A 16,844-nucleotide genomic window follows, 5' to 3' on the forward strand; every position below is an offset into this window, starting at 1 on the left:
ACACTGTAGGTCATTTTCCACAATCCCACATACACCACCCTGCTGCCGTAAATACTCACCAGAGCTCCCAAATGTGTATTGATACGCAGCTGAAAATAGTCCCCAACAAATGCACTATTTTACTCCTGATTTCTCTTAACGTTTGCTAAAAGACCCGTTGTTCTAAGAAATGACTGATCCTTTTATAATGAAACTAGAGCAGTTTTTGAATGTACGTCTTCAGTAGCTTGGGTCTGAGGTTCGCAGACGGGGAAGTCTGGAAGTACTGAGAGACGGACTGATGTTCTTTCTTTTTTCATGGGATCTGTTGACCGTAAGAAAACTATAGAATAAAACCAACCTCATCCTCTAAGTTTGATATGACAATGAAAGACCCTGAAACTCAAAACTGCTTTGAAGTTAAATGTGTTCGAGTCCCCATCAGTGATATGTGAAGTCATTCCTGTTTTATACCTTCCAGTCCCTCGTAAAAATAGAAATAGAATTTGGTTTAACTTGCTGGAGTTGGTGGAGCGGTAGTGGAAATAGGGTGAGTCTGTGGTCCTCCAAATGTTCTCTCTCTTTGTCTCTGCCCACAGGTCAAGTCTGTCATCAACCTGCTGTTTGCTGCCTACACAGGAGACGCCTCTGCACTGAGGAGGTCAACTTTTTTTCTTTTCTTTTTTACATTTACTAACTTGTAACGTTGGCCACAGAAGAATTCATGCTAATTTCACCTTTATCAGCCAGAGGAGTCCATTCTTAAAACATAAACTGTGTGACGCTCACAGAGACAGAAAGATGGCAGACATGCTCTTCTCTCTTACACACTGGTGATCTCAAGTGGCAGCAAGAGGAAGTTTAACTGATTAGTGGAGTTTTACCAAAACTCGTATGTATCTTTGAGTTCACGCATGCCTTTCCTTAATCACAATACATTTGCATTTTTTTAATGTTTGAAAGAGAGACCGTATAAGAATGGTTTATATATACGTTTACACCCTTGCAGTCTGTAAGTTGGTGGAGTTGTGTCCCCCTGAGCGCACCAGATATATAATAACCTCTATGTGGAGGGAATGCTTCCCACAAAAGATCTTAAGATGCGGAATAATTAAAGGTACTGACAAAGTTAGTTAAACGAACTGTGTGTGTGTGTGTGTGTGTGTAGGTTTGCACTGTCAGCCATGGACATGGAGCAGAGGGACTACGACTCTAGAACGGCCCTCCATGTGGCCGCAGCTGAAGGTAACCTGCATCCTAAAGGCGTTCTGTTCATCCTTATTGACTTCACAACTTCACAGTTGTCAAAATCTGATTATAATAAAAGGATAATAAGAATATGCAAAAGTATGTGCAACCTTGTCCACATATTTTGTGTGTTTTTGATCAGGGGCCTTAAATCCAAATTTGAAAAATGTTTACATTTTATACTAAAGGGTGATTTCTATGGAATGCCATTTATTTTCAACATTAAATACATAAATAAACATGGCTATGAATAAAATAAAAGTAGTCTTTTAAAACTACTAGTATAAACTATTTATTTGTTTATTGTTTTCTATATTTATTTATGTATATATTTATTTGCCTCATTTGTTTATTCCAACTTTTATTTCATAGGCATATTTATTCATTTATTTAGTTTATATATTTATTTATATTGAAGGAAATTGCATTCCATAGCCTCTAACTTTGTGACAACAATTTGGGAGACAAACGAGAAATTAAATACGACCATCTGGTGGAAAGCCTTCCCAGAAGAGTGGAGGCTGTGATGGCGGCATATTAATGCCCATGGCTTTGGAATGAGGCATTCAGCCATCACACATGGGTGTAGATCTTTGTTGTCCTTTTACTATATATATACATACATACATACATACATACATACATACATGCATACATACATGCATACATGCATACAGCCCACAACCTGTTTACGTTGTTACGTTTATGCATGCTTTGTATTTCCAACATCCGCTCTGCTCTCAGGACACACAGAGGTAGTGCGCTTCCTCCTGGAGGCCTGCAAGGTGAACCCAGTACCCAGAGACAGGTGAGCCAGACTCTCCATCATCAGCCTGCTCTTCCTCACCATCTGTACCGCTTTGCTCTCGTTATGTAGCCATCTCGTGGCTTTCTCTTTAACATGAGCGATAAGCTGCAGGATGAATCTTTTGTTAGTCCCACAGTCCTCCTGGTTACATACTTGGGTCCAATTCAGGTCGTACATTTGTACGAGGGACCATAATGGCAGTTTATGATCCCCATTGATTACAAATCATATTCTTACAAAACATTTCTGCTGGCCATTTTCCAAAGCATCGTAACAACAACATAACTTTAGATGTGTTCGACTTGATTTGTTAAATGTGAATATTAATTCAGACACTAGGCTTTGAAGGGTTAAACACGGGGATTATTAGTCACTTTGATTGTAAGACTTGATTATTTTAACAAATAACAACAGATGGCAGTTACATAATAAAAACACAACTGAAAAGTATAGTTTGGTAATTTTTGGCATTTAAAACAATGAATACTTTTGAAAGCAATCCATGCACAGGAATGCATTTATGAAAAGAAATCTATGTACGAAACAAAAAGAGAAAGAAAAGACTTTAAAATGACTATTTAAATTAAGTTTCATACAAGTTGTTTCAGGAAGGAAATGAATCTATAAGTGTGTTTATTTGGTCATATACTTGGTTGTATATTAAGACGGCAGTACTGTTTTAGTGAAAAGGATGAATCGTGCAAAACCACTGGTTTTGACAGTTGGTGCAAGTATATTTTTTGAAATGATTAACCGATTCCATTTTGACAAGAAAGTACTAACTAAAACAATACAGACCCCCCAAAAAGGAAGGAAACATGTAAACTCCTCATGCATTAGTGTAGCATACAGTCTGTTCATACTGCGTATCTACAGGCCCACTGTATAAATAGTCAGCCACACAGTGTAGGCGTATACTGACTACAGAGAAAAGGTGAAGAGTGAAGTGGTTTACGTAAAGCTTTGAGGCAAAAATATCTGTTTATAAATGACATTACCTTTCAAGTTGTTGGTAAGGATTGTAAACTGGGGCAAAACTGTGATCTTATAAATAAAACTGACTTGACGTGACCGGAAGTATAAGCTTTTCTCATAATCAATAAAGGAAAGTCAGAAGACTCTTCATATTATCTCAATTATGCTTTGTATAAAAGGGGAAGAATTGGCAGTCCTGTTTCTAATGAGATTAATCACAAAGCTAACAGCAAGTCAAGTGGTAACTAAAAACGACTGCAATATATGGATTTGGGCTTTATTGTTTTGTGAGAATGCTTCAAATATTGAGTTCCAGAAATGTAATGAAATGCATGACCACAACACGTCTCGCAATGTTGCTGGCGACCTTTGAACTGTAGAGCAGGTAGCCTATTGGATGAACTGCTTAGAATGGCAGCAGGCAATGACGTGTAATGTTTGCGTTAGCGCGCCATGCTTTCCACCCAGTAGTCTTTTAATATGTTTCCTTTGTACAGATGGGGGAACACGCCGATGGATGAAGCGGTGCACTTTGGCCACCACGATGTGGTCACCATGCTGCAGAGCTACAGCGAGAAATACAGCCCGCCTGCTGGTGCTGATGACAAGGAGAGCGTTGAGAAGAGCCTGGACAGCCTGCTGTAGACCTGCGGCACACATCTGCAATATTTAGGTTTCTACGCCACACTGGACCATACTTCTGAAGATGTGTGATGAATTAGTTCTTGTTGCTATGTTCCCGTCTGGTGTGCTTTACTTTCTGGCTGTACATCGCTGCTGTCCTTCATTTCCCTCCCTCACCTCTATCATAATGTAGTGAGTGAGCACATTCTCAATACCGTTCAAACAAATTATACAACATCTGGGTATCCGTAATGCAATCATTTTTACAGTATATTACTCATGTAATGTGTCGGTAAATCTTGTGGTATCCCAGGCTATAGAGTATATCAAAGTGTATTAGTTTAGTTACAGTATAGCTCATGTTATATTATTCTCTACCTGGAAATATTTGGGTAATACTCTCAATGTATTTGTTTTGTGAGATAGTGAGGTGTGTGGAAATTATGATATAAGCTTTATAATGCGTCTCTGATTGTGTAAATGTATAAAGGCCCACAGGCCTTACGCTGACAGTGCAGTTATGTGCCTGTTTAATCTCCATATCGCTGCATCTATATTCTCAGATTGTTCTCTTGACTGCTGCAGGTTTCAATGAAACTTTATCTCCTTTCAAGTAATTGAAAGATTGTACTCCAAATGTATTTTTCAGTGGGAACACTTGCAATAGAAGCACTATGTATTTATTTCACAGAGAGACTTTTTAAAGAGTAAAATTTATAGAGATGTACGATTGTGTAATTTGTCACATCTGGGATGAAGTCAAGTTGGTTTCTATATTTTTGTTGTCATAGTTAAAAAAAAAATCATCTGCATTTCCCCCCCCCCCACATCCTCCATCTCTTCATGTCAGCAATGTCAGATCTTTATTCCGTGACTGCACATGAGGAATACCTTTTTTATTTATTTTTTTACTTGGTTTAATGACTTTGGTTTCTTGGATAGTCACAATGTTGCACAGAACAATTTCAGCAGCACAAGGACCATTTATAAAACTTTTGACAATTATCGATGTGTATGGACGTCTTGCAGTAATTCTTACTTAAGTATGATGTTACCTATGCACTACAAAGTTTCACACAGATCTAATCCAATCAAAGTCTGTACTACAAAAATGTACTGAATTTCTCTTAACGATATTTAGTTGGAAAAAGATTAGAAATATGAACAAACCATATAATACAATAACTGACCTGAACTAAACAAAATGTGCCAAGACACAGGATGTTATGTTATGCTGTAACATTCCAAGTGGCGGTTTCTCCTGGTCTCATGATTGATCACAGTGAGTGTGTGTGTATGTATGTATGTATGTATATACACACACACAATACAAAAATATTCACCCTATGAAGCCCCAGAAGTCAAGTGTCAGTAACGGAATACCTGATGAGTCAAAAGTATAGTTTAATTCATACTTTAAATGTATGTAAATTAGTTAAATAATTGATCAACAAGGTTGTATACATTAACTCCAATGAGGTGATTTAAAAAGTAAAAAAAGCTAGTTTCTCTTTGACTGGCTCTGTTCAGCTCCGAGATGGTTCGCCACAGTGCTAACCTTGCTATCACAGCAGATAAATAGCCTAAATTAGCTACTTTTGTAGTGGTATGTAGGCTATTTGTAGCAGATTTAAGCAAACTATATCAAAACAAAACAATACATTGCTCCAAATTAATCAAATGTATTTTTTATTGGATTTTATTTAAAAGTTTGCTAATGTTAGCTATATTGGCCAGCGGTGGGGCATTTGCAGACATTCCGTTAACAGTTTGCGGACATGTCTATAGTTCATGTCACCAAATGGGAGATATCGTTATATCGTGTCAGAAATTCCAGATATCTACGACATGGAATTACAAGTCGGAGGCTAACATGTATTTCTGACTCGGGGACTCGTAACTGCTAACGTAAACAATGTGACTTGACAACCCAATGCTAACACTAGCATGCTGACATGTTCACAATGACATTGCTCTGTAAAATAAAGGCAAAGATTAATCTTAAAAACATGTCGATGTTAAGCAGGTAACTTATGTGTTTACCATGCTCACCATTTGAGTTTATTAAATATTTGCACATTGCAAATTAGCACCAAACAGAATATACCTGAGGTTGATGGAGATGTCATTAGTTTTGCAGGTATTTTGTCATAAATACAATCTCATAGTGGCCCAAATTTCATGGCAATCCATCAAATAGTTTTCATTTAAAAAAAAAAAAATGGCAGACAACCTCACAAGCTTTTAAAGGACCAATCTGTATTTAATTTTTGTTTACCATAAATAAAAGGTTTCAGTGCAATTATATATATATTGACAATATTTCGTTTTGGAGGAAAAATATGAATCTTGAGTTTTCATACAATCATAAGTGACAATATAGGTTTGTTTCACCCCTTCCATCCTTTCAACCTGTAGGCCTAGCACTGGCGTAAACAAACATACAATAGTGTCAGAAGACAGTAACTTAAACGTAGGTGTTGTGTCAGATAAACTCCTTGATTTCAGGCTCCTCTAGTAATTAAATACATCCACTGTTTATCGTTAGAGGAAAATATTAACTGTTTAATTTTTACAAGAAATTCAAACTATTCAACTCACTCTTGTGATACATGTGTAGTCAGTTATACATGGCTTAATTTGACTCTTCAGGTAACCCATTTGTGACACTTGTTGTTTATGGGACTCCATTTATCTCCTGCTGAAAATATATAAAAGTAATACAAAATGACACATATTTCAGTAGGTGTAATGTGCTATTCTTAAACTTTTTTATGAAATGTTTTTTCTTATATTGAACGGCTTTCTAATAGAGCGTGGTATTTTTTAGTAGTGCAAGCTTGTGTGTTTTGACCAGAAGATGTAGGGGGGGGGGGGGGTCAAGACTGAAAAAACTGAGAAAAAGCAGCCAAGACAGTAGGCCACTGACTGTGTTTGTCCTTCTGTATACATAAAGTTGTTCAGTACTGTAAAATGCAGATGTTATTTCTCTTGGCACTGGAATGATATGTTTATTTTAATAAACAAAAGTTAAGAACATCCACAGTACAGTTTGGTGTTTTTACGCACGACAGCAGGATCTTCTGTTGACATATTCAAAAAGTGGTCATGTCCAAGTAGAAACGTTTGCAGATCACATTTAAACAGTACAGTAGAAAACCATCACACAATATTTTAGAACCACCTCTTGCCTAAAAATTTGTAACATTGCTTGTAGTTTTGCAAAATATCTTAAAAAATCTTAAATAATTACATGATTTACAACATTCCATGTATTTCATTAATATTGCCCATTGTGATAACTGTCTGATTCTGATACAATGACCCAGCACATTTTCAGAAGGAGCAATTAATTAAAATCGACGAAGTTGGTCTCGAAGTTGGTCTCGAAGTTGGTCTCAGTTGATGCTTCTTGAAAAGACATAAATAAGTTGAGTTCAGGCAAGTCGAGTAAATCCACCAGCTACAGGGAAACAAAAAGATTTTGTTTTGAATGAACTGCAGAGGAAAAGCCGTCTAATACAAACAAAGGAAATTAAACGTTATCTGTTCATTAAACTGCATCTTTAAAAGAAATGGAATTACTGAAATGGTGAATGATTGTTAAAGCTGCACTATTTAATATCTTCATATTAAATGGATCAAATTAGCAAGGTATGTTATTCTGATGCACTGAAAGAGTCCTCGTCCCCCCTCTCACACCCATTGCTTTACCCTACTATGTCTGCCAGGGTTGCAGTTGATAACTACAATGATGATGGGACCAGTTAGCTGTTAGCAAGCTAATGTTAGCTATGTGTAAGCAAGTTATTGTAGTAAGCCAAGGCACCTGCAAACATAATAACATACTGCATAGCTTTCTGATATATCCACATGTTTCTGATATATCCACATGTTTCTGATATATCCACATGTTTCTGATATATCCACATGCCACGATAACACAAGTTGCATGCTGTCCTTGTTATATACAAAGTCAATGGAGTGCAACAAATTGTTTTCCCTTGGCCTATTCATCTGGTGGCCCAAGCCAGACTGGTCCGCCGATCAGTTCTGTTTACAATTTAAAAACGGAACAAAAAAACGAATCACGCAAATAATTTTTGAAAATGTGATGGCGTGTTGTGTCAAGTGTCTATACATATTGAGACTGATAGCTCAGGGCCCTTAGCTTTCTGAAAATGTTTCGTCTCTGAACAATATAGATATATAGCCCTGCTATTGATTTCTCATACGTCAATGTTGTGTTAGCAGCTTGTGCCACTGCCCCAAAGCGGCCAAAAATATCAATAACAGCCGCTGTAGGGAAATGTCTTGTAAAACTTCAAAACCCACTGTTATGTCTGTGTCCATGTCCATATCCATGTCCATGTCCATAAAAGGCATCTTCCTAGGTGGAGACGGAGGTGGCGTAGGATTGCTGTAGAAGAAAACGTATAAAATGAAGGCAAGTTCCTCATATACAGCATTGAACAATAGAATAATAGTGAATACTGTTTATATTGATACTGATGTATTTTTTTGTTCAAACATGATTATCTTACTTACTCAGAGGTAGGAATGTTATTTCTCTTCACGTAGTCATCTTTGATCTTTTTAGTTGCCGGCGTTTCTGCATGAACAGAGGTGATTAGAGAATATTACACGGTTCATGTTCAATTAAGTATAGTATGCTACTAAGAACACGGAACTGACTTAAACTGGATAATCTCAGCATCATTTGCAACATTAACATTATGAACCCATTAATCATAACGAGTGTGAGGAGCTTCATTTCCTCCAACCGTTGCATGAAGGTCAAATCAAGTTGTTATGCAATATATGTTAAATTAGACAATACGTATCTAGAAGAATATATATATAAAGTTTTTAGGAATATTAACATTTATTTAGTTATTTAAATTCCTGTACTTATGGGGTATAAAAGTACCAATCATGAAACAATTCAAATTTTGTCCTCAAGGTGAAAGCCAAACATGAGACAATACCAGGGGTGTTGTAGTAGCGTCCAAAAGCAGCGTCTTTGTGGATGTCTGGGTAAAGGTAGATAAGTGGATTCCTGTGCGTTCTCTCGGCTCGCAGACTGTAGTTGTAAATGATGTCCGGCAGAGCCTTGACCGACAGCTCACTCTTGGTGTAGGGCTCTATTGCATATACATGGGCGTCTACAAGGGAACCACATACAGAGAGAAAAGTAAGCGAACACAGAGATAAATAACGGAATGTCTGGTGTTGGAATAATTTCACTCAAGACAGGAGCACTGGAGGCAGCGAGTCTGCCACAATGATCATTTGCACATTATGTATTCTCAGTTCATGGTGGTTTGTTTGGGCTGTATTTAGCTTTAGCTTTGGTGTGCTTATGTGGAGGGACAATAAAGGAGACATCTTAAAACAATATATATTTTTGTGTTTAGTTGTTATTACATGACACAAACTGTGGCAGGGAACGAAAATGCTGTTATGGTGTGTCCACACCAAATACAAAGCAACATTTTTGTGCGACGTGATTACATACAAAGTTAATGTAAAAACATGAATACGTGGATTTTGCACAAGTTGAAATAAGTCACATGACGCCGTGTCAGGAAAGGCTATCTGTCTGAAACCCATAAAGTTAAAATCCTACTAAACATACCATCATTGCAGTGGTCAACCCAGCTGAAGGAGATGGCTCCATCTTTGTTGCTCTCGCTAAAGCGTAGCAGAAAGGTCCCGGTCTGTTTTTCCTGCAACAGAACCTTTGTTCTCTCCCTGCTCACGAACCCCATGATGGACCTGAAACCCACACACAGAATATGAGGAGTGTTTAGTTTACTGGGAAGTATAATGTGATACTACTCAGAAATGTTTGGTTATTGTGAATGACACAAACAGTAAAACAAACTGTAAAACATTGCTGAGTTGACTGGGCTGCGTCTTACCCATCCCGCCAATGATTCACCAAGTGTGTTTTGATCAAATCCAGGATTCCATCAATCCAAATCCAGGCATTTTCATTCTGTCCACACAGGGAAGAAAAAGTCAATATGTAAACATACACACACACACTGAAGTCCCTCAGGTTGTAGAAATAGTGTAAACAACAGTCGACCAGAATCTTGCTCAACGCTCACCTTGGAGAACTTGCTCCATTGAACCAGACCATCAGGATCATCTGTGAAGAAACTAACAGTTAGCCTAAATAAGAAATGTCATGAAATTATATTTGTAATATTGACACAGGTTTCCAAAAACAAAAATATGGACACACTTGCTTTTTTCACTTTTCTCTCATATAATTAAATATAATTAGATGACGCTGAAAGTGTTTTAAAAGAATAGTTTGACAAATACGCTTTCTTTAGTTAGATGAGCAGATCCACTCTCTTGTCTTTGCAGTATCAAGCTTCAGAAGCGGAGCTTAGCTTAGCATAAAGACTGTGCCCAGTCAAGAAATAGTCCAGTAGACTACATAACCCCCGGTAAAACCAAAATATGTTGTTTTTAACATCTATTTTTTGTACAGAGAGAGAGAGAGAGAGAGAGAGAGAGAGAGAGAGAGAGAGAGAGAGAGAGAGACACTAGCTGTTTCCCCGTTTCAAGTATTTGTGCTATGCTAAGCTAACCATCTCCTGGCTGTAGCTTATAACACAGACATGAGAGTCGTATCAAACCTCTCTTCTCACACTTAGAAAGAAGGCGAATTAGCATATTTTCCAAAATGCCAAACTATTAGAAGTTCACAAATTATTTGCACTGTCTCCAATACTGATCCTTCGTGGAAGTACAGTATGTTTTATTCTTATTTTCTGTAGAATCAATTTAGACCAACTTCCAAACAAACACTAGAAAGGGACGTGGTTCAATTTGCATGCAAGAAGCGGTCGAGCACTCACCCAAAATTTTGTCTCGTATCATGGAGAGCTGGTCTTCATCGAGCTCTCGTTGGCCAACGGACATAAACTGCCAGCTCAGAACCTGTGAGAGCTGCTGCCAGCTGAGTGGAGGAGGGTCGACAAACAACGACAGGTTCTGCAGAACAGAGTCACAGGCTTCAAATGTGATTCAAGACTGGACAATTGGACTTACAAATATGAAGCTGTGCAAAACAATAAGAAGAAAGGAAATGGTACAAACTGTAGAAGAGAAAAAAGAGGCATAAACCCAAAGTACGACTGGTGTAATCTGGATGTGTCCTATCATGTAGCTAAACAGAGCCTGATATTGTTTATTTGTTGTGTTGAAGTGTGATGGCTTTACCGGCGGTTCACCGGCGGACAGCATGTTGTACCACATGACGGAGGCCCAGGCATTGACGCCCTGATTGGTGCTGGAGATGACAACCACAGGCAGAGAGCTGGCCTGGACCAACACAGGAGGAGGAGGCCGTTAAATAAACAGCCGGGCTACAATTGTTCTGCTCCAATAGGGCCTCCTCTTCAGCCAATAATATCTTCAGTTCAGCGGCAAAGAGAGCACACAGAAATTGAAACGCCTCCGACTGAAATGTGTTGTGACGCGTTTACTCACCTCGATGTTAAATTCCAGCCCAGCGTGCTGAAACCCTGTCACAAACTTAATGATGTGGAGTTCCTCAGTGACCAGCAGACGACTCTGATGAAGAAGAAAGAGAGAAGGAAGAATTATTTGTTTAATCATTTGCAAGCACGTAGAGGTAATGTGGGGGGGAAATAACATTTAATTGCATCTGATACAAGTGAAACACTTGTATCAGATGCCAAGAGGTATTTCTTTTCAAAACACAGTTTGGCCCACATCTGGCTGGATAACTGGCTCCACTTTCATGCAGATGAGGAACACATTCAGAGCTGTAAACGTTGTTAAATGTCCACAGCCAGCCGATGGCGACCAAGACATGGTGTATAGAGTACAAATAGCAGTTAATTCAATTTGAATGTCTCATCTTACCTCATGTGATCCTTTGGTTCTTGCTTTGCGTTCCTTGAGTGACTGAAAAAAAAAAAAAAAGAAAGTGTCTCAGATAATGCACTCATTATATACTCTACTATATTTGTTTGATGTGCAATATATAACATGTATGTTCATAAAACACAAAGCTATATATTCGTTCAATGATCAAAGGTTGAGTGCTTCTTCAGCTTCTAAATTAAGCAGTTTGAGGAGTTTTATACCATGTGACCAAATTCTGCCACCAAGCCTCCACAGAGCGAGTCCACGTCCAACACCTTACTGTCGTCCTTGTTGAAGTCAAAGTGACGGAACCTACAACCACATCAGACCGGAAAGCGTTAATGTCCAAAGATGTATCAGTAGTTTCTAAGAATAGGTAAATTTACACTTCAGATTTTTAAAATTGTTTTGTTTCCCTTTACTTACCCTTTAAGTGTCTTGGCTTCTTCAACATCTCTTTAAGGTGACAAAACAAATAAAAAAGGTTGATAAGAAAACAAAGACTAAAGAGTTTTTATTAAAAAACTAACAAACAAAATCAATTCAAAAAAATTTAAAAACCTTTAAAAATGTAATGGAAAACATCTTTACGTAAGATAAAACTTTTCTTTGACTTACTTGTCAAATACAGGTTTGACTTTGAGCAGGCACTTGAACTCTGGGAGGTTTGCCAAGAACCTGAGAAAAGAAGAAACAAATACTGGCAGAATAAAAAAAAAAAAAATCTCTCCATCTGTCCATAAAATACATCCCAAAACTATTTTAAGAATTATGTTTTTATGCTCTGAAGATCATATTTGGCATTTCACTAAGATAAAATGTTAATAAGTTAATTTGATATGTCAAGGCCTGATAAAATAGTTTTAGAAGTTCGGGTTGGTGTGAGGATTTTTGTGGCAAATGGAATCCATTGTTACTGCTATGAATCCAGGCTGACGACAGCTGCCGTCCTCCGCAAAGGAGCAGGCTACAAAAATGACACAGACGCTTTCCAAGCTTACTGGCACTAACTAAGTATTTGATGCGGAAAAGATTAACGTGGCTTTATCTTCACACATGGAACATTTAATGTCAACACGTTAGAAAACGATAGCATTTACGATTAACGCTCATAATTCCACAGAAAAGGCAGCTGCTGTAATATGAATTACAGTAACACCTCTTACAGTACAGTGCTGTATTTGACCAGACGGCACGTTCAAAAAGTGCTGTGCGTGAAACAAAAAGCTAATTTCTTGCAAATTAAGTAACCTAAAATCGCTCCACAGTTGACAATTATGTATTAGACATATCATTCATCTGAAGTAGCCTGCAGAGCAACACTGTGTTAGGTGCAGCCTTACCTCACTATCACTGAGAACCGCACACCAGTCTTAAGTATTAGAGGTCGTTGTGGTAAACTCGACATGATAGGTTGTTTCTCAACCACTAGAGCACTGCAAAGCAAGACCACAACAAAACATGTCGACAATATGAAAGAGTAATGTATCAGTCTGTAATATATGACACAGAAGAGCCCTGACGCCATGTCTCACTTTGCAAGAAGTTTTGTTAACAAGGACAGCGTGAATTTCTCAATTTCTGCCATGGGACCTGTGAGGCTGGAGGCATCAGCGCTCTTGTATTTCTTGTTCTGGTCTTGCAATTTCTGCAGCTGTTCGCGTACTTGCAGCAGCGTCTCCGCCACAGTCGTGAACCTGCACATACAACATGAGCAAACACAGGCACACATAGCATCGAGTTTGTTATAAGGTATTCAGTGTGACAACATGCGACACTCAGACGTTTCCTCAACACGGATCATGACAATGGTAGTGCTAATACGTTCTCACCACTTCTGGAGATGGTCCAGAGAGGCGTCAGCTGGACTTCCAATGCAGGCCATCTGCTGCCTGCGCTTCCACTCAGGTAGCTCCACATCTGTGAGAGTGGCCACAATCTTCTGTGCCAGGTTCAAAATGTTCGATATCTGCTGCAGCACCATCTGCATGACAAAAAAAGTTCATTCGGTTTTTGAGCCACAACAAAGGCCACAATGTGGCTTGCAACAGAAAAGTTGAGGCTTGCTTTTAGCCTAGCTGATTGCTAGGACATGCCTTTTGGTGCTGAAGCGGCTGTTGAGCACTTGCAGCCCCTACCAGTCGGTTAAGAAGAGTGATGAGTCAGCAGTCAATGATGGTATAAAACAATAAATCACCGCAACCATGCCTCAAGCATACAGTCATAAATGAGCACAAAAAATATTAGGTTGATGCGTCCAGTATGCGAGATTAGCTGCGGACAGACAGATACATGCACGCACGCACACGCACGACCGACATTATGATCCCCCAGATCTGACGGAGATAATAATTTAAAAATTGTTGTGGCTTACAATCATTATATCAAGCATTTTATCAAGAAAAGCATCCATAACTTAAAAAACAGCAACGTAAAGTGTTTCAACTCCATGAAAGAATAACCGTAATGGGCGAAAACGTGCTTTGAATAACAATCTATACCCAACAAACCCAACACTGTTGGAACTAACTTGCTTGCTTTCAACATGTAAAGCATAAAACGCATTAAGTAAGTGGTTTATCAGTTTGTGCTGTGTCAACAACGACTCACCAAACATGCATCTACAGTACCTGCTTTTTTTGTGTGATTAAGTTGGTCCGCTTAAGACATTCCTCTTCCACAACAGCATGAGACTTGGCCAATCCAATGTGCTGCTCCACTGGAAACGACAAATGATGCATCCATGACGCAAAAAAAAAAAAAAAAAAAATCACACCAAACCTGCCACCTGTTTATTTTTTGTCTCCTACCATACAGTACCTTGGCTTGGCCAGGTCTTCTGTATGAAGTCAAGGTTTTCATTTAAGAACTCCAGTAACATCATTTCCTTCTTCACCTCCTGCGTTAAGAGTTTAAAGTCAGAAAATTTGAAATGGTGACGTGTGTTTTTTTCCCTCCAGGATGGCTGTCAGGTGGAAAACAAACCAGCAAACTGTGTAGTCCAAGTGAGTTTACCGAAGTCAGTTTTTTCAGTTCATTGACATTGTTGTCCAACTCTTTCCATGTTTGATTCATGGCTGGACTGCTGCAACTCTGACAAAGACATATAATTTCACAAATTAATAATTTTTACAAAACAGACTCTTATCACAGTGTGTGACTTTTGAACCGCAAGTTACATTTCAGGGTGCTCTGCAAAAGTGCAAAAAACAGGGTTTAGATACGTCCCTTCAGAGCAGGAACAAAATAGTAAAATCAAACAAAACTCAGATTTGAATAATCTTTAGCACATTATTAGTTAATAGTTCATCCATCTGATACCATCTTACCTGTGCTTCAGAGGCTAAAGCCAGGATTTTCTTTTCCTCCTTTAGGCTTTCAGACAGGATTACGGCCAAGTTCAGAGGCTTATCTTCAAGTTTCTAAGTTAAACAAGATAATAATAATCACATACACACAAAATCAATAAGAGGTTTCAATCATTCTGTTTTGAGTATACAAATTAAGGTAAATCCAACTTAAATATTTAATGTAATGTTCAGTTCAGTTCACATAACAGCATGTCTGTCCTACCAGCAAGTAGTCTTTCATCCCTGAAAAATTAGGTCCCTGCAAGATGTTGTTCTCCTGAACAGAACAGTTCCGCAGGTCTTCCAAACACTCCAGGAGTACATGGAAACAAATGCTTGCTTTGTTTTCATCCACAGCTGCCGAATCCCTGTCAACGAGCAACCACAAATGTACATTCACTTAGGGATTGTGTCTGTCTATGTGCGCTGAATGAGGGCACACTTTGTGGGACATTTCTGAACAGTGAAAACAGGTAAATCTACTAGATCTAAATCCACCAATTAGAAATACAAATTTGGGCCATCCAGACAGTTGAACTGTATATTTGTAACAGGGGTGTATAATCTGTGTCCCAAAACAATTTATTTACAGTATATTGGGGTCACCTGGACAAAAAAGGACCTACCCATCTTTTCCACTCTATGTGCCTTTTGTAAGCATTGGTTAATAATTTGTAATTAGTTTGTGGTAACTAGATTAAGCAAAACATCTTGAAGTAAAATGCATCACTTAAGGACAATACAAACTGACAAAACCACTAGATTTCACCTACAAAAGAGTTTTAAATGGCAATAACGCAAGTGTGACTTTAAGACCCCTATCATTTATCAATGGCATACACAGTATTGACAAACGTGCAATTACTACACACTGACTGCTGAAGTTACACCGTGGACCTATAGATGAGCGCCCCCTAACGGCCAGATGTAGAAAGAAACCCTTTTTATTGTCATATACATATACACATACACGAAATTTGACTTCTGCATTTGACCCATCCCTGTATATAGGGAGCAGTGGGCTGCCAATGACAGGCGCCCGGGGAGCCGGGGGTTCAGTGTCTTGCTCAGGGTGTGTCTCTCTTACCAGTCCTGGCTCTCTATGGGGAGGCACAGACATTGGCGGATCTCTTTGGGGAACTTCCTCTCGTACAGCTGGCTCACTCGGCCCTGGAGGACTGAGTCCAGCTTCAGCAGGTCCTGCCACTGGGCCATCTGCAGTTAGCCGTCAGAACAAACAGAGACCATCTGAACACCATCACAGAGAGAAAGTCAATAACGCATAATGCGTTTTGATTTATTTTCTCACAATCGAGAATGTATTATGTTTGAGTTATGTTTAAAATTGTATTCAATTGTGTCGTCTTTTATCCACCAAAAGTAATGATACTGATAATAACAACACTGCTGATATTATTAATAACAAAAATAACAATAATAGCAGATAATTTGCCAAATCACTTAAAAAGTACGACTAACACTCACAATAATTAGGTTTAATACCACGCACGTTAAGATCGACTTTATATCCAACTTAAAACGAAACAGTTCCAAAAACAAAACATAGGTTGTTCTTCCGTATTCCTACAGACAGCAAAATAACTTACAGTTGTGGCTGTTTTGTCCTCGTTGTTTATAGACTGTTCGTGCGGGATGGTATAATATATAATAGAATATGTCCTGACTGTCTCGGTTATGAACATATGATTCAGGAAGAATGGAGCGTTCATTTATATCCTCCGGGCACTCCCACGCAACACCACGTGATTCTCGAGAAATCGTCCGGGCTGAGTGGTGTCAAGTCGACCGGTGTTTACACAGTTTTAATTTCCGCCTTCAAAATACAACAGGAACATTTTTACATTGGCGGTTCTGTTCATCTAACAATAGCTTGCTGGATACATTCGATGTCACCGGCTTCAAAGGGTGGTGTTGGATATTAATAT

At 38.6% G+C, this 16,844-nt stretch overlaps 2 protein-coding genes across 4 annotated transcripts in view; one reads left to right on the forward strand and one right to left on the reverse strand.

The window, feature by feature from the left end:
* The window catches only part of glsb (glutaminase b), a 40,016-nt gene extending 33,343 nt beyond the window's left edge, over nt 1-6,673 (forward strand). For both annotated transcript variants that reach the window (XM_076105870.1, XM_076105904.1), the window contains 4 exons: nt 579-640; nt 1,148-1,224; nt 1,972-2,035; nt 3,508-6,673. In XM_076105870.1, the coding sequence (XP_075961985.1) occupies nt 579-640; nt 1,148-1,224; nt 1,972-2,035; nt 3,508-3,655 (351 nt within the window). In that variant the 3' untranslated portion in view covers nt 3,656-6,673. The remainder of the gene's footprint in view (nt 1-578; nt 641-1,147; nt 1,225-1,971; nt 2,036-3,507) is intronic.
* LOC142965097 (signal transducer and activator of transcription 1-alpha/beta-like) lies at nt 5,630-16,643 on the reverse strand. Of its 2 annotated transcripts, none has more exons than XM_076105824.1 (24): nt 16,506-16,643; nt 15,986-16,113; nt 15,122-15,266; nt 14,878-14,970; nt 14,564-14,641; nt 14,369-14,447; nt 14,179-14,267; nt 13,381-13,532; nt 13,084-13,245; nt 12,892-12,984; nt 12,167-12,226; nt 11,975-12,004; nt 11,770-11,860; nt 11,546-11,587; nt 11,147-11,230; nt 10,877-10,978; nt 10,513-10,648; nt 9,751-9,791; nt 9,559-9,635; nt 9,273-9,412; nt 8,623-8,799; nt 8,183-8,246; nt 7,970-8,054; nt 5,630-7,097 (listed from the first exon to the last, which is right to left on the reverse strand). In XM_076105824.1, the coding sequence occupies exons 1-24, from the start codon at nt 16,626-16,628 to the stop codon at nt 6,984-6,986; spliced, it is 2,385 nt and encodes a 794-aa protein (XP_075961939.1). In that variant the 5' UTR covers nt 16,629-16,643; the 3' UTR covers nt 5,630-6,983. The 2 variants fall into 2 exon arrangements, with proteins under 2 accessions (XP_075961939.1, XP_075961949.1); XM_076105834.1 differs by having other exon boundaries at nt 15,986-16,146; nt 16,506-16,633.
* Between the last annotated feature and the right edge of the window lie 201 nt (nt 16,644-16,844).

This window comes from Anarhichas minor, unplaced genomic scaffold (assembly GCF_050575085.1).
Source record: "Anarhichas minor isolate MPS153535 unplaced genomic scaffold, ASM5057508v1 ptg000004l, whole genome shotgun sequence".
In the NCBI taxonomy this organism is placed as follows: Eukaryota; Metazoa; Chordata; class Actinopteri; order Perciformes; family Anarhichadidae; genus Anarhichas; species Anarhichas minor.